At 50.1% G+C, this 17,978-nt stretch overlaps 1 protein-coding gene across 1 annotated transcript; it reads left to right on the forward strand.

Annotated features, from left to right (window-relative positions):
• Positions 1–491: 491 nt before the first annotated feature.
• Positions 492–16,945, forward strand: IGFBPL1 (insulin like growth factor binding protein like 1). The gene is made up of 5 exons (XM_053568333.1): positions 492–963; positions 9,642–9,751; positions 10,413–10,529; positions 12,252–12,410; positions 14,693–16,945. The coding sequence occupies exons 1-4, from the start codon at positions 516–518 to the stop codon at positions 12,399–12,401; spliced, it is 825 nt and encodes a 274-aa protein (XP_053424308.1). The 5' UTR covers positions 492–515; the 3' UTR covers positions 12,402–12,410; positions 14,693–16,945.
• Positions 16,946–17,978: the final 1,033 nt, after the last annotated feature.

Below are 17,978 nucleotides of genomic sequence, written 5' to 3' on the forward strand. Positions count from 1 at the left end.
AAAGATACACAAACACCTAACGGCCAGAGTGGCCTCTGGAAGCCGGGTTGGGGGGCTGGGACATAGGGTAATAGGGAAACCCTTTCAAATTTTAAACATATCTTCCTGTTGTAAAATAAAACTTTGAAAACTACTCACTGCAAAATAAAATATCACGTCCTTCCAGGACGACTAAGGGGCATAATATTTGGAGCCTGCCTTGGATCCTGACACTGGTCACCCAGTCTTGACTCTACCAAACCATCTCGGGCAAGTTCCCAGCCCGACTGCTCTCGGTTTCCCCAGGAGTCCAGTCTGATTTCGGAGAGCTGGTCTCCCGACGTCCCCCCAGCTCGGAGCACCTGGCCGGCCAGGAGTCCGCCGAGCCCGGCTAGGGCCAGCGCCACGCATCTGTGTGCGGGCGCCCCGCGGTGCGGGCCCGGCCAATCAGCAGCCGCCGGGCGGGAGGGGTGGAAGCGCCCCGCGCGCGGAGCGGAGGGCGAAGCAGAAGCGCCACTGCCGTCCCGGAGCAGGTCATGCCGCGCTTGCCGCTGCTCTTTCCTCTGCTGCTTCTGCTGCTGCCCCTGCTGGCCTCGGGCCTCGGGCTCCGCGGTGCGGGCAGCCGGCACCCCGACTGCGGTCCGTGCTGGCCGGAGCGCTGCCGGGCGCCAGCAAACTGCCCCGCGCCGGCGATTTCTGCGCGCGACGAGTGCGGCTGCTGCGCGCGCTGCCTGGGCGCGGAGGGCGCAAGCTGCGGGGGACCGGCTGGCGCGCGCTGTGGCCCCGGCCTGGTGTGCGCCAGCCGAGCCGCGGGGGCGGCGCCCGAGGGTACCGGGCTCTGCGTGTGCGCGCAGCGCGGCACCGTCTGTGGCTCCGACGGCCTCTCCTACCCCAGCATCTGCGCACTGCGCCTGCGCGCCCGGCACACGCCCCACGCGCTCCTTGGCCACCTGCACAAGGTGCGCGATGGCCCCTGCGAATTTGGTAAGTTGGGTTCAGGCTCTGCGGAGCTCAGGAGGGTAGAGAAAACCGGACTCGATTCTCTGGGGTGGGACGAAGGATCCCCCTGGCCAGCAGAGGACAGAAATGGCTGGGCCTCTATTTCCCCTTACAGAGCAATATCTGTCCTCTCACCTGGTGCTTAGGAAGACTGGCTAGTTATCCAAGGCCTGCACTCGCCCTTGCCAACCTCATGCAGAAACCAGCCATGGAGCTAGTTGGATATTTGGTGAGCCCGCTTCATGCAGGCCTGGCATGTTTGTCCCCAGGATACTGGGAGTTGGGGACTTGTGGGGACTTGGGGGGGTTTATTTCACTGGGTTGAGGAGGGTTGTTTGAATGGAGAGGAGGGAAGATGAGGCTGTCAAAGGACGAGGAGCTCCAGACTGGGGACTCCAGGTGGCACCAGACCAGACCCCAGGGTTCCCAGTTGTGGAATGGGGCCCAGGTGGATCCTGAGGGAGCTTTCAACCAGGACAGGTAAGCCTTTTGGAGACCTAAGATCTGAATTATAGTGTCAGGGGCACATCCAGGTTTTGTAGGTCTAAGGCATATATAATTTGGAGGGCCCTGCCTTAAATAAAGGAATGGAATATTATGAATTGCTAGAGACTTAGAAACTTAAGCTTCATTAACATCACAGTGGAGCCCACCCTCCATATACACCTTTTAAAAATCAAACAAAAATAAATCAATATAGGGGTGTCCAGTGAAGCACCCTTGCTGGCTTCCTAAGCAGGAGTGTGGCCTGCCCATCAGGTTTTAGAGAACTGCCCCTCTGGACTTTGCCTGGAGAGGGGAGTGGAGAGTTTAGGGTGATAGAGCAGGTGGCCAGTGATTGCCAAGGAACCTGCCTTGCAGCCTGTGGTTCTGTTTTCTGGGGAAGAATTCTGCCCTAGGCCTAGAAACCAAGTCTAGACTTAAATGCCCAAGTCAGTGTAGTGACTTCAGCTTCAAGAAGGAATGTTGGGGGTGGGGATGAGACCATTTCTGGGCCTATAAAGTGTCTTATAGTGTATTATTTTCCTCCCAAGTATTTTAAGAGGTAAATATACTCAAGTCCAGAAGACCAAATGGGTCATAATAGGAGATGGGGCAGGAATCCTTCTGTCCCAGGAAACAAAAATAGTGTTTGGGCCACTGAGGAGTTGAAGCAGCTCCAGGAGCATAGGAAAGTCACCACTGGCTACTCCTAGCTGGGGATCCCAGTAGAGAACAGAGCTGGCTGGGGGAGCTTCTGAACTGCTGCTGGCTCCTGAGCAACCTTTGGCCAGTCCGTTCCTCTCTCTGGCAGTGTCGGGCCCTGGGGAACCATTGTTAAGGTCCCTTCCCCTTTGGAAATTTGCTTCTGCCCTATGGCAGTTCAATAGTCTTGTCTTTTTCTTTTTTCTATTTCCTATCACTCTTCTTACAATCTGCTTTCCTCAGCAGTTCATTCACAGGCAGTTCTCTTTGTCTCCAGACAGGTAACCCTTTAACTCTACATGCAGGAGACATAAGAAATGCTGACCAGGTCCCCAGAGTCTAAACATTGCTGATAGTCTCAGAATTTCTCCCTAGAGTGGTGTTCTGTTCCTCAGAGTAAGATGCCTTAAAGATGTTCAGACCAAATCTGCTATTATGCAGAGTAGGAGACTAAGACCCTGCCAGGGCAAGGCACTTGTCCAGGATGACCACGGAGGCTGACCCCCTCCCGGGTCCCGACACCCTGTCCAGTGCTCTTTCAGGACAGGACCTGATAGTATTAAGTCAGGCAGATGGTGGTTGCCATGGCTACCAGAGTGAGGCCAGATGGCAGATGGAAACGCCATACCCCTAATTCATTGAAAATTACCAAATGACAAGTAAATGTGACAGCCCCTCCACTCTGATCTATGGGCTCTGAGGCCCACCCTAGGCACAAGCCCCTGGAATAAAGATGTTCACAGGGCCAATCGGAAGCAATTCAAAAGCTGCTTTCCATGATCTCATTAGTGACAGGCATCAGGCCTCCCTGGAGTTCATGTCATCTGCCACAGACCTGTCCTGGTGCGCTTGTGTGGCCCCTGCCCTTGTGTCTGTGTAAATCATGAGGGTGTGGACAGGAGATGGTTCCTAGCTAAGGCAGCACCTCATTCTGTGCTGCCCTAAAGCCATCTTTTATTCAGAAGACACAGCAGGAGCATTTTTTAACAATGCCTCCAGGGAGCCTAGTTGAAGGGAAACAGACTGAGTCAGAGCAGGGCTGTTCTGCTTCAATATTGGCAATAACATCACCCCTCCTCTGCTCCCACCTGACTCCTTCAGTGCCGCAGCACCTCGACTATAAAGGAATGAGGAGTCTGTGTTTATCGCTGTCAGTATGGGGATGTATTCTTACAAGTGCCTCTGAGGGGCATAGGGAAGCAGTTTCTGGCTGAAATCCTGCCCTTCTTCCTGTGCTCCGAAATGCCCTGAATTGCCTGATACTGAGAGTGATCCTTTGATCAGCACATGTTTTGAAAACCAGCATAGGAATAATACTTTACTGTTGGAAGTCACTCTTTTACCACCTTCTTACTTGATTTTTACAACTGCCCTGGGGAGAGAGGCCCCACTCTCATTTAATAAGAGGGAAAACTGAGGCAAGAGGAAGGGTGTCTCTGGAGCACCTGGCTGGGCCAGCTGTGATAGGACTCCAGCCTGCATGGCTGGCCTGCTAGCAGCCTGGCTAGGAAGGTCCTGTGCATTGACTAGCCTTGAATTGTAAGGCCTTCTCAATTTGGATCTACTGTCCTGTTTTTCCCTCATCCCGCTGTCTAGCACTGGGCGATGGCTCCTGAGAGGAGTAGGAATAGCCCCACAGAAGGGGAAGCCTCTGAGAGGAGCTTTGAAAGATGGGGAGAAAATCCCTAGGCTGAGAAGGGGGCTGGCCTGGTGCAAACCATGTTGAAGCACAGAAGTGGGAGGCCCTTTGGCAGGTGTGAACTGTGGGCCCTCTGGGCTGCTCCCTGGCAGGATGGTTGGGGAAGGAGATGATGCCTCGGAGTGGTTTGGGGCAAGGCTGAGCACCAGGCCGAAGGGTGAAGCTTCCTTCTATACTAAAGTATTGGTTCGGTTTCTCACTTGTAAGGCAGTGGGGCCTTAGTACCAGTAGTGTGATTAATGCCATCATTACTTCGAAGAGCTGGATTACTCAGTGTGTGCACCCGACCTTTTGTTAACATTGAGAGAGGGTGCAAGTTGATTCGTGTTTTGGATGACGATTAGCTAGAAATGGGGTCTTGAAATCCTGAATCTTAGAAAATTCACTTTGGTTGAAATTCCAGCTCCTCTTAGAAACCTGAGTCTGTGCAAGGCGCGTGTTACCAGGTAACCAGAAGAGGCGGCAAATGCCACTTTGTGAGAGGGACAAAGAAGGGGGCCTCATGCTCAAAAGCCTTTCATCTGAGGGAGGGGGTCTGAGGCAGAGGCTGCAGGGAGTGGGATTAAGCCGTTTTTCGTTCCACATCATAACGTGACTGTTAGCATAAATTATCAGGGCTGCTCAGCACATTGATTATTAAACTCTTTGGTTGTGGGCTTTCTAAAACAAGCAAACAGGTCCTGAGGGACGACTTTTGATATGCTTTCTTTCCCTGGTGCCATCAACTTTGAAGAAATCTCAGAGGCATTTGGGGAGATTTTTCATTACAGCCATCAAGACCACTGTTATTGATGGGGTAGGGGGAAAGATCGCCACACACTATAATAATAATATTGATCCCTTTCATCTGTACAGATCTGCACAGTTAATAACGCAGTCATATTCATTATCTCCCTTCACCCCGAGGATATGCGGCAGTGGTCATACTCTTCATTTGCAGATAAAGAGGAAATGATTAGCAGCTTTCCCAAGCTGCATGGTTGGACCCCTGGGCATTTGAGTCTCCCTCCAGGACTCTTGTGCCCACCGCACAGCACTGCCTTCTGTGATTGTGCACCCACGAGTGACTGTAGTCTGTTACCTGCTGGTTAGACTTGGATGGGTAGATTTGTGCCATCCCAGCATTTCCAGTGCTGTTGTTGACATAGCAGAAGGAAACAAGTATTCGCAAAATGAGAGAAGCTGGCACGTTGGCAGACTGGGTTGACCAGGAGCTGACCTTCCTGAAAGCCCCATTATTCTCCTGCAGTGTGGGGTCTCTGGCATCAGTAAGGTTGTGTGCCTGGCTCCCAAGTGAGGCCTGTGGGCCATGGCCCCCAGTGCCTCCAGGTGGGGACCTAATGGGCCCTTTCACCAGAGATCAGGTGAGAGTTTCAAGCAGGCAAGGACTTTAGAGGAGACTGCCCTGGGGACAGAACAGCCTGATGAGTCCTCATGCCCCTCTGTAGAAGCCTCTCACAGTTTGTAAGGAGTTGTGTAACTTTGCCTCACAAAAGCGTGTAAGGAGTGTGGGGGAGGGGGGTTGGGGGAGGATGGACTCCTGTGCCCGTTTTAAAGACGACACCGAGGCCAAGTCGCAGTACTGAGATGTGGCAGAGAAAGGATTTGAAACTGGGGTCCTCTGCCGCAGCCTGCCACATTCCCTCCTATGTGTGGTAGTCATGACATTGAGTGCCATGGTCAAATGTGTCCTTGAGGACAGTAAGAACTGGGGATGTCCTGCTACCGTAAGGACACATAGCCCATGTCATCGGGTATCTTCACAGCAGCTGTTCCCTGGAGATGATGTGTGGGGTGTTTCCATTGTTGTGCAGAAAAAGCTAATATAGCAGGCCTGAGACATATTCTCAGAAAGGCCTGCTGGCAAGCTTGGCCCTTGGCTGGTGTCTGGGAACTTGGATTTCTGGAGAGGTCCCACTACTCTCAGAGCTGGTGAGAGCAACTCACCATACCTGAAGTCTACAATGCAGTTTATGCTGAACACCTGCTTTCCCCTGGGAGTGTGGGATTTGGGTACGCAGGAGCCAGGGGGTGCCTTTGTGATGAGCTCCCACTGGAAACCCTAGGCACTGAGTGTCTCATGAGCGTCTCTTGTAGACAGCATTTCACGCATTTGTGACTGTTGGAGAGGCTCTGGGAAGCTGGGGCCTGGCTCCGCCCACCCTGACTGTCCCCTGTGCTGATTTTGCTGTGTGTCCTTGTGTTGTAGTAAGTCATAGGCCTAAAAAACACTGTATGCTGAGTCTTACAAGTCCTGGGGGATTTCTAGGGGACTGCCAACACCTTCCCTCCAGAACACAATCTGTTATTCTGGATTGGAGTAGAGATACAATATAGATAATAAATATAGATAATAAATGTTTCACTTTGAAAGATAGTGTGGAAGTTAACAGAATCAGGGGGCCTGGGTTTGAGTCCTCACTCCTCCACCCTCTTCACTGTTCTGCGCCTTGATTTCCTCACCAGTAAAATGAGAACGAAAGCACTCACCCCACAGGGCCAGTTTAAGGATGAAGCAGGTAGTGTCCTCTGGCAAAAGGCAAGATGGTTTTAGCACAGTGGTTAAGAAGAGCTTGGGGGCAGCACCTGTGGCTCAGTGAGTAGGGCACTGGCCCCATATACTGAGGATGGCAGTTTCAGACCCGGCCCGGCCAAACTGCAACAACAACAACAACAACAACAAAATAGCTGGGTGTTGTGGTGGGCGTCTGTAGTCCCAGCTACTCTGGAGGCTGAGGCAAGAGAATCGCCTAAGGCCAAGAGTTGGAGGTTGCTGTGAGCTGTTTGACACCACAGCACTCTACTGAGGGCGACAAAGTGAGACTCTGTCTCAAAAAAAAAAAAAAAGGAAGAAGAGCTTGGGTTCTGGAGAGCCAGGCTGCAGGGCTGGCCATTTAAGATTGGTAACCCTGGGCAGCGCCCCCATCTGGCGCCTGGTGAGATTGCTGGAAAAAGAAAGGAGGTGTGAAAGACATGCTTAGCACACAGGGAGCACTGCGTTAGCTGGTGGCATTACCATTATTGCTATCATTATCAATAGATTGATCACAAAGAGCTGTGTGAACTGAAATATTTTATATTTAACATCAGATATGTTAAAAGTAAAAAGTCTATTAAGATAAGAGCAGCACGAGGAAATTTTTTGACATGGCCGAGCTGTTGTCTGTCTTGGTTATCACGGTAGCCGCGTGACTGCATGCATCCATCAGAACCAAGAACTTCACAGCAGAAAGAACAATTGTGCTTTAGGTAAATTTTAAAGTAAATAAGTAAATAAATAAAATGTCAAATGTCCCTTTAACGTGCTTGGATGTGCTTTGATATCCTCTTAAAAGCAGGAGGCTCTCTCAGAAAAGAAAGGGTATTTTCTGCCAGAAAAGCAGTGACAAACACAGTATTTCCAAGACAGACTTTCTTAATTGTAGTTATTGAAAAAGAGAGGGAAACTCGAGGAGAAAGAAACGCGACAAGAGAGAAAGATGAATTGTGATTTACCAGTTTATTCATTTAGTCCCTGAAAGGGACTGATGAAATCACATTTAAAATTTATGACTTTACATGAACGAAAGTAAAACACGTTGATTGAGTGTCCCTTTGGAATCCCTCTCAGGCTTGGGAGAAGAGGCTTCTGACTGTTACCGCAGCCACTTGAACGCCTGTGAGGCTAAGGAGGCGCCGCCGGAGGGGCAATGTGAATAAATTAGACCCTCTTTGTCACGGCAGATGGAGCTCCTGCTGGAGAGCATGGTGTTGTGGTTCTTTGTGGCTTTCAGACAATGTGGGAAGGCTGGGACCTTGGTGCATGGGGGCTTTGGCACGCTCAGGCATTGGAAGCGGTTCTCTGGAGGGCAGTCAGATGGGCACCCTGGAGATGTAGGCAGATCAGGCCGAGAAAGAGGGGGGAGTCTCAGCATTCAACTCATTAGAGGGCCGTTGGGGCCCCGGGGGCTATAGGGCTCTAGAGGGCAGCCTTGGGATCAGCAGGTAGGATTAGAGGCGGTTTTAGCTCTAGGTAACCATGAGCTTTCTTACCAGCAGGGCCCTCCAAGCATGGAATGACCTGGCTCCATAGGTAGTGAGCTCTCAGTCCCTGGAGGCATGCAAGTGGAGGCTTGATGAGTATGTCGCAGTGTCAGGCACAGAATCTTGGGGGGTTAGGATGATAGATGACCTCTTCTGTGACTCAAAGACAATTTTCCAGAGACTTTTGGTACCTGTACAATAGGACCTGCTTCCCAATCTGCCGGGGCGGCGGGGGGCCGGGGGGGGGGGTGCGCAGACCAGTCTCCTTCCTGCACCCTTCCACTCCTGTGCCTTTGGGTGTGGCTTGACCCTGCCCTTCACCTGCTCTGTCCTGCCTGTCTCCACCCTTTGCTCCCCTCTTTTATTGCAGCCTCACTCAGGTGGGCGAGGGCCTTTTTCTCTCAGGGTAGGCCTATGGAGAGCAGCAAGGCTATTCTTGAATCACCAGGCAAAGCCTGCAGTTTGACAGCCTGAGAATGAATGTGTCTTTGATTTGTCATGTGTTTCTTCATCTTGTCTTGTCTGAAGATGGAGAACCTGCTCACTTGTCCCTCACGTTAGCTTAAACCATCACTCTGTCCCTGATTCCGTGGTCAGATCAGCAGGATAGCCTTGGGAAGCAGGAGTATCTTTCCCATCTTACAGACAAGGACACCTGAGCATGAGGGTCCCTGCCTCCATGTTATAACTTGCCCAAGGTTCTGTGGAGCCAGACTCTAGGGTGGCTGAGCTTGTTGTCCAGTGAAGGGGACAGAAATGCCTGGACTACAAAGCAGGCTGGGACTCAGCAGGTCAGAGAGGTACAGAGCCCTGGTCCTGGTCCTGGGCAAAGGCACTACTGCTACTGCTGAGCCCTGCAAGGCAGATGAGATGTCTGCCTGAGGAGCTAGGAGAGCGGTCCCCTGCAGAGGGAGGCAGGGAACAGAAGGGCTGCTGGATGGGGCCTGAAGGCTGAGGTGGCTGGACTTGCTTCTGATGGCCCAGTGAGAGCAGAGCAGATGCCAGGCAGAGGGAGGAAGGCAGAGTGTGGAGTGTTAGCAAAGAATTTCTGAGTCCAGGTCCTGTCCAGAGAGCCCTCACCCTGCCTCTCCTCTCTGTAATGTCTGGTAGGTTAGAACCACATTCTCCTGGTTCCTTGATTTGCTCTGGCTGGGCTTCCTCAGTTCCTTGACTGGTTTCCAGGTCTGCAGTTTCACTCTGGGGCGTGGGGAGAAGTGTAGGGTTGGGGAGTCTGTGCTCTGCACATGCAAATGGGCAGTTTGAATGCACCGCAGGGGACCTCAGCTCCAGGGTGCCTGCAGCTGTTCTGCCTGGCATCCTTTCCCATCTGTTAGAAGACTCCGTGGTTGGTGATGTGACGCCAGGCCCCCTTGGAGTCAGCCTCCGTGTCCTTAAACAGAGCCGAAAGCAGATGGCAGCCAGGCCTGGAAGGGGCCCTGAGGGACCGTGCCGAGACCAGGCTCTGCCACAAGATACGCTAGGGGACTTTGGGGACGCCACCTTTCCTCTCTGGACAGCTGTGTTCCTGTTGATAAAACAAAGGCAACGCGTCAGGAAACCGTAGGCATCTTTCATGTCTGAGGAAAAGTCTTCTGTGATTCCTGCCTGACAATGTGCTCCTGGTGTCTGGAGAGTGTTTGTCTCCCTGCGCCCATCAGGTCAAGAGGTCCCACTAGGTTCTCTGCGGGCAGAATTTTAGAGGAGGGGAGCTTGGAAGCTGGCAGGGTAAAGACAGTGTTCCTTTGTCTCCTCGTAGCTCCTGTGGTCATCATTCCTCCCCAGAGCGTCCACAATGTCACTGGGGCCCAGGTGGGCCTGTCCTGTGAGGTGAGGGCTGTGCCCACTCCAGTCGTCACATGGAAGAAGGTATTGCTATCCAAGAGCCAGTGTGTGATTGTGCCTGGGAGAGACAGAGGCAGGGAGGAACAGGCAAATGTGGGTGGTAGAGGCCTTGTTGTGGGTGTGTCTGTGTTTGTATCTTTATTTGTGGGCCCGAGGATTAGGAAGAGATACTTCATATAGCACTCCTCTGCCTAAAACCTTTCACCCCAGAGCTCCTCCTACAAAGGAGAGGGTTGCAGTTCTTCCAGTGCCATTTTCTCCTCTGGCCATGACAGCTCTGCTGTTACCCAGCCCCCCTCAGCTGTAGGAGCTTAGAGCCTTCTTCACTGGGGAGCTTGTTGGTGGCAGGATACCCAGTCCTGGTCCAAAACCAAATCTTCCAGAAGACCAGTTTTGGAGTGACTGGCAAGGATCACACATCTGTTGTCCGTTTATCTCAACAGCCCAGAGATGGGTGGTGAAATTCTAAACTGCTTCTGCTGTGTGGGTGGCTGCCAGCCTGGGGCAGGTGCCGTCCATATGCACAGATAGGTTTAAAGAACGACTGACATTTGAATAGGAAGGAGAGATGCTAGGGTTTCTGCCTTTTAAGTCAGCGGTGGGAGGAAGGTGAGGAGGTTTGTGGGGTTGTCCTTATCTAGAAACATGTTTTCTAAACCTCTCCTGGTTTTTCTGTCCTCTGTAGGTCACACAGTCCCCTGGGGGCACCCAGGTGCTGGAGGAGTTGCCCGGGGACCATGTCAATATAGCAGTCCAGGTGCGAGGGGGCCCTTCTGACCATGAGGCCACCGCCTGGATTTTGGTGAGTGTTTAGGGTTATTGGATATTATTGACCTCTATAAACCACCCTTTTATATTTCTATAAAGCTGTCCTTGTTCATTTCTCTCTCTCTCTCTTTTTTTTTTTTTTTTTGCAGTTTTTGGCCGGGGTTGGGTTTGAAACCACCATCTCCGGTATATATGGGGCCGATGCCCTACTCCTTTGAGCCACAGGGGCCACCCTGTCCTTGTTCATTTCTCATGGAATCCTCCGGTCACCACGAGGCAGGCAGGGCAGGTTGTGTATCTCCTGAGAGGATAAGTGATCTGCAGCAGGGGCAGCATAATGACCTCCAAAGATGTCCATGAATCTGTCCCCATTATCTGTGGCTATGTTATGTTACATGGTGAGGAGGAGGTTAAGGTGGCTAAACAGCTGACTTTGAGATAAGGAGAGAGTATCCGGGATGGCACAGGTGGGCCCAATTCATAGCTGGGTCCTTATATATGGAGGAGTGACAGAATGTGAGGACATGACCCACCATTGCAGCTCGGAAGGTGGAGTAAGGGGATACAGTCAAGGAATGCCAGCGTCCTCTAGAAGGGGGGAAAGTCGGGGACACAGAACTCCCACCTAGAGCCTTCAGAAAGAATGCAGGCCTGCTGACACTTTGATGTTAGCCTCCTGAGACCCACCTGGGCTTCTGACCTCCAGCACTGTCGATAACAAATTTTGTTTGTTTTCAGCCACTAAGCTTGTGGCAGTTTGTTAAAGCAGCAATCAAAAACCAATGTACTCACTTCGGGTGCCATGGCTGGTAAAGGGGAGACGGCTCACGCAAGTCCTCCAGGGTTCTTTCATGTCACTCACAGCATCTTTGCCAAGATCAAGGGATGCCACACATTTGAAAGAGGGATAAATAGGGGTCTGTGTTGGGCCAGTCACTGTACCCCTCTGAGCCTCACTTTCCAGCAGTGTGAAAAGGGCTTTGAATTGAGGAGCTCTGAGGGCCCCTGTGGCCCTAGGTCTGTGACTTAGCTGTGCTGTCTTCTATAACATGAAGCTACTAATGCTCACCCTTCGCTGATAATTGTCATGAGCTCCGAGTGAGGTGGTGTGCACTGCTCGCTCCATGGCCCGTAGGGTGACTCAGTTGAGAGAGGCAGTTCTAAAGGCCACAGCAAAAGAGGAGTGAGCTGTGTGTGGATCTGGTTCTGAGGTCCTCAGGGTGATCCTCATTTCACCCACAGCACTGGGAGGTCGGCTCTTCCCCACCCAGCTGGGAGGCTGGGAATGCAGTTGGGTCTGTGAGTTTTTCAAATCAAACACAATTCCCCATTTTCTTACAAGACCTGAGGGAAGGCTGTCTCTGGTGGTATTTTGCAAAGGCTGCCCCTAGAGGGAACACCCTGTGGGGCATTCTTTGATCAGTAGACTTTTGTTCTTCTTTTAGTTTGAAGTAGTCTCTTGATAATCTATGCCTATCACCTTCAATGAAAGGACCAGGTAGCTCTCAGTAAAAGGCAGGAATGCAGAGGAATTATTATAATGATAGCCACAGGAGGGAGCGTGCCCTTCAGGAGGGTCCCTGAAAAGAAAGCTTAGCTTTGTGCTCCTTGGTGGCCATGGCAAGAAGAGAAATAGGGAAAATTGTGTCTTACTCTGAGAAGGAAGAAGTGTACAGACCAATCACTACGGACTAAGGAAGGAAGTCATTTTACTGTGCTGCACAGAACTATATAAACTTGCCTGTCCTGTTTCTAGATCAACCCCCTGAGAAAGGAGGATGAGGGCGTATACCAGTGCCATGCAGCCAACGCGGTTGGGGAAGCCCAGGCCCACAGCACGGTGACGGTTCTAGAGCTGAGTAAATACAGGAGCCTCCGCTTCCCAGCTCTGGACAACCGCATGTAATGGAGAAGCGTATGTGTTCTAAGCCATTTTCAGTATTTCTACACCCATGTCATAAGAGATTTGAGGTGGGTTTTAAGATAGGTAATAAAAAAGGAAGAAAAATGCAAAAGTGGAGGAAACCAGAGAGAAAGCAAAAGCAGGGACGTGTTAGGATTAGCAGGTAGGGCCTCTGGCATGTTCTAGCCACATCTCGCTCTGCGCTTCCTGGTGTGAACATGATGGGTGTCCCTAACATGAGAAGTCTGGCTGTGTTTTTCTGTTTCTGAGCCTAGAGGGGTATTTCCTCTGGGTCCTCTGGGAGAGGGCACAGAGAGCGGCAGCAGATGGTGTCATTGTGACAGCATCCACGTGAAAACATTCCTGCTCCATGTGTTCCCGGAGCTCTTTCTGGCGCTGCCGCGCTCCTGTCCCTGGGCCTTGCCTCCCTGTCCTCCACACTGTCTGCTGCTCAGCTGCACGTCTCCTAGGGAGCAGAGGACAGGGCAGAGAGGGCTCTGCATCTCCCCTGGCCAGGGGCTCTTTGTCCTCCCAGTCACACAGGTGACAGCTGAGGTTGCATCTGTCCCCGTCTGCAGGTGGACTGTGGACTTGGGAAGTGAAGCACTTTAATAGCCAGCTCTTTCCGTACAACACCCCTAAAGCCTTGCTCACCCTTCGCTGATAATTGACAATATAATTGTCTCCCAGCCACAGACATTTATCTCTAGTTCATGTTTCATGTCACACACAGCTGCAGCCCAGCTGTGGCTTCACCCCACGTGTCCTCTCATTTAGGACCCGGCTGGAGGAGCAGCCCCAAGATGGAACATGTCTGTTTTGTGGCAGAAGGGACGAGTAAGAGGCCAAGCCACCCATAACATCGCATTTAAGGCTTCTGCTCAAATGCCATGCGTCACACTGCTTACAGTCCATTGGCCAAAGGAAGTCACACAGCTACACCCCATGTGGTTGGAGTTGTTACTGGGCTTCCCTCATCAGAGGTGCAAGGCAGGGACATATGATCGATCCTCTTGCAGCCCCAAACAGGCACCATCTCCAAGGTGACCCACGAGTGCTTAATAGAGCAGGAAAAATGAGAAACAAGGCTGATAGTTTCCTAAAAGCAGAAGGGTTTTGCTCTGGTTTTAATCATGTCATTGTTTGAGCCACTATTGTGTGCCTTCTGTGTGCAAGGCCTCATGTGAGGTCTATAGGGGATGCATTGAAAAACGAAGAGTGAACATCATATAACAAATACAAGGCAGGCAATGTTGAGAAGGTGGGGGGTGGAGGCGGGAGAAGCAGTTTAGAACTGGGGAAAACAAGGCAGAATCACTAAGGAAGGGGCTGTGGGGTTGGGGATGGGTGTGTGTGAGTAGTTAGAGGTTCTAGAAATGGGTAGGAAAATACAAAAATGTAAAATTGTGAAATGAGAAGTCAGCAAAGAGGAGATATGGTCTGAAAGTTGTTTTCTTAATACTTGACTTTTTTGCCTTATACAGATATATAGTAAGTTTCATGTTTTAAATATATAACTTTTATATATATTATATACTATAATATAAATGACAGAAATAATTTTGGGGTGTGATTAAAGTCTATCATAGGTGATGTTTCAAAAGGAAGCCAACAGCCAGGGCACAGCAGCTCACACCTGTAATCCCAGGTGGGAGGATCACTTATGGCCAGAAATTTGAGACTAGCCTGGGCAACATAGCAAGACCCTATCGCTACAAAAATAAAAACATTAGTTAGGAGTCATGGCGTGTGTAATGGTACACACCTATAGTCCTAGCTACTTGGAAGCTGAAGGGGGAGGATTGCTTGAGGCCAGGAGTTCAAGGTCATATAGTAAGCTATCATCCTGCCACTATACTCCAGCCTGAGCAACAGAGTGAGATCCTGTCTCTAAAAACAAAACAAAACAAAGCTAGGAAGAATCATGGAGTTTTAAGACCCTCAGTGATTAGTGCTGCCCAGCTCTCGAGTTCCCTCTGCAACATGCAGTATTGGCCAGCTCTTACATACCTCCAGTGATAGGGAGCTCACTACCACCATGTAAACAACCATGTTTGGATTTCCTGATAGTTGAAAAGTTTTTCCTCTTATTAAGCTGGAGCCTGAAACATTTATCATTGGTCTTAAAAGTATTCTTGGGTCCCCACAGGGCCCTTGCACTCCCCACTGGCACCATTCCTTGTCAGGGAGAGATTGGAAGTTAAGGATTGTTCCTCCACCTCTGGGTAACATACAGTTGATTGTAACACAGCAGGCTTCTTTTCTCTAATTATTTTCCTCTCTTTTCTTTGTAGGCTCTTAGAAGTATTGATCATGGAATGACAGAAAAGTCAAGTTATCGATCTTTGTGCTTTGTGAAGAGTTGGAAAAGCTGTGTCGTAGATGACTCCTTTTGTATGTTTTTAAAATTAGATGCAAACTAGATTTGTATGCAGATGTAGTTTTTAGCAGGAAAAAAACATTGGGGAAACAGACATGCATGTGGTTTTTTATACTTTTGAAATGAATTGCTCCACAAGAATTCTTTTTTAAATTACTCCCTCCCAGGGAGATCACATAATGGTATGTTTGCAATTCTAAAGGGCTCAAAATGAGGCTATGTGTCAACTGTGACTCTTCACAGGTCATTTATCTATGACCTCTTAGTGGGTGCTCTGTGACTTAGGAGGGAGGAGGGTCCTAGCTGTCCTCTGCCTGACCTTAAGTTACTGTGTGACCCAGGTAGGGCCTTCACCCTCTCTGGGCTCTGTCCTCCTCACCTGTGAATGTGGCATTTAGACTGGACGGTACCAGTGTACCTTCTAACCCTGCCGTCCTAGAGCAGAATGGCTCTATGGGAAAAGTACATGTAGTGTGCGGTCGTACCATTCTTTTTTAAAGTGGTATTTCTTCAGAAACAAACTACATTGCTCATACCAGGATGTGGACAGCTAGCTGTAGCTCTTCTATTCCTGCCTTTTCTCCACTGTAAAGGGATTCAGGCCTAAAAGGGGTGCTTTACCAGACTCAAGAGCCTCTCGGCTGGGCATTTGGAGATCAAAATGTACACTTGGTAGCCCAGCATTCTCTAACCAGCTGGGCAGTGGAGACCTGGCTCTGGACATCACATTGTAAAAGAGGGTTAGTGTTATCTCTGGGCCATGGGATTAGAGTGTAGTAGAATACATTTTACTTACAGATGTTTGACCACATCCAGGAATAAGGCTTTCTTTTTTTCTTTTCTAATAAGAAAAGGGAAAGAGAATATTTACTATTAAGTCTAAAAAAAAAAAATAGATTTCTAGGTGATGACAACTGTTTAAAGTCAAAATTGGGATTTCCTAGGTGTGGTCTGTGCTTTGAGTTCATGAAGCTCTTTTCCAGCTGTGATCCTCACTCCGTGAGGGCGGGCAGGGCAGGTCCTTTTGCAGGTGAAGAAAGCAGGCTCTGGGAGGTAAACGTACTTGCCCAGGGTCCAAAGGCCTCTGAGAAGGACCAGGACTAGGGGTGCCTGGCCCTCCTTGGCACCCCTTCTACTCCATGGTGCTGCTTCTTGGGGTAATCCCAGAACGATGTGAAGGAAGACACTGCTACTTCCACAGGTTTCAGGGACTTTTTACCAAGGTTCCTCCCAACTTCTAAAGCACACTCTCATGCCTCTCACAGTGAGCTTTATACTTTGTAATCCTTGTTAAAATTGCATTTCCTGCCTTTAAGCCTGGCCATTCCGCATCTAAGATATTGGGATGGTGTTATGCTGGTGTATTAAATGACAGAAGGAGACTGGCCTGGGAATCTGGAAACAGGTGGCCATTTGCATAGCTGTCCCTGGCTTGCCATGTGACCCTGAGCAAGTCCCCTTCACTTTCTGGGCTTCAGTGTCCTCATTTGAGTAAGAGAGGATGAAACTAGATGAGTGGTTTGCAGACCTGAAAAAATTGGAGCCTCTCTTTGATAACAGTCAGAATTGAACCTGATGAAAACAGAAGCTGCTCTTGTCTTCTGGGGGGTTGGGATGACCAGAAGACCTGCTCAGACCTCCTCCCCACTCAGCACCTCCAACCCCAACACTGCTGTGATTTATTTCTGTGTTGGAGGGTCTACGGTTAATTCCCCTGTGGTTTGAATGGTTGGGCAATGATTTGGACAGGCCCTGATTGAAATCATGTCAGAAGGAACAGGGCTGCGGTGGCTCCTCTAAGGGGCACATTCTGCAGTCAGTTCAATCACCTCAAATTCGCTCCGACCCAGAGAGCAGAGGGGCCCAAGCACGTGGCGGAAGTGCTGAGCAGCAGGAGCGCCTGGGGCTGGCTTTAGCATCATCATTCTGTGCAAAAGTAAATAATGTCTCACTGTCTGAAATTTTTATCAAAACCAAAAAGGCAGATTAACCTGATTGTTAAAATCTGATGGCTGGTCAAATATGAGTGCTCTTCAGTGGCTCAGAGGACATGTGCTGCGGCAGCTGCCGTCAAGTGGAGACAGGGTCACGTCCCCCCCACCCCCAACAAAGCCTGTGCTTTTCTACCCTGTTTTCATAGATGTCATGATGTCACGCTGTACCCTGACAATAAATGTTTTTAAGGATAGTCTTTGCAGTCTCTTTGTCCTAGGAATGCAGGTTGTAGGTGGGTCCAGGTCCTACCGATGTTTCTTTCTCATACTTTATGAACCTTGTCCCTTTTTTTTTTTCTTTTTTTGCTTGCCCACAGCAACTACTTTGTTTCATACCCTCCTCACCTGTCACAGCTGGGCTGTGGTCACAGCCTCAACCAGTCACCTTGCCTACAATTTTTAACCAGCCCTGAGCACCTTACACTACTGGCAGCCTGAGCCTTCTGACTGCCCTGAACTTGGGTGTTACTGTAGGATTGTTCTTGAATTTAATTCGCTCGCTGGGACCTGCACTCTGTCTACTCCCACACAGACATTGGGTAGCATTCTGCAGGTGCCAGAAGGGGATGAGACGCTGGGCCATACACAGGTATGTGGCCCAGCTCCTGTGCAGACTCAAGTGTGGACACGGTGGGACGAGGCCACCATCCTGCTTGGCAGCACATGGTGTCTGCTTTGTGGCCAGAGCAGGAAAGGTCAAGAAAGACTTCTCAGAAGAAGAGACACTTGGGCTGGCAGGAATGGACATGGGGGGTTCAAGGCTAAGGAAGCAGCATGCAAAAAGCATCTTGGGGAAATGCTGTACAGTTTGTGAACAGGGGTAGTGGCCAGTGGCTTCTTAGCCACAACCCTAAATGCCATCAGAGGAGGGTGAATGTGATGCTGTAAGCAGAGGACAGCCTGGATATCAGTCTTTATTTTTCTAGGTTATAGCTGAGCTTGAGGAAGATAATTCTAAAGCCAGTGTTCAATCTTAAATGTATCCACTTTCCCCCTTAAACAAAAAGGCTACTTTTTAGTCAAGCTGGATTTTTTTCCTTCAGGTTTTGTGATGAAATTAATTCTACATCTTTAAAAGCACTGCCTTGCCCTCTCCCCGAGGCAGGGATGATATGGGAGAAATGAATGAGAGTGAGCAAATGGGGCAGCAACACTCTCCTCTCATGAATTTTCTCTCTCCCTGCCTTAGCCAGAACGTTGTGAACA

The sequence above is a fragment of the Nycticebus coucang genome, chromosome 2, assembly GCF_027406575.1.
Source record: "Nycticebus coucang isolate mNycCou1 chromosome 2, mNycCou1.pri, whole genome shotgun sequence".
In the NCBI taxonomy this organism is placed as follows: Eukaryota; Metazoa; Chordata; class Mammalia; order Primates; family Lorisidae; genus Nycticebus; species Nycticebus coucang.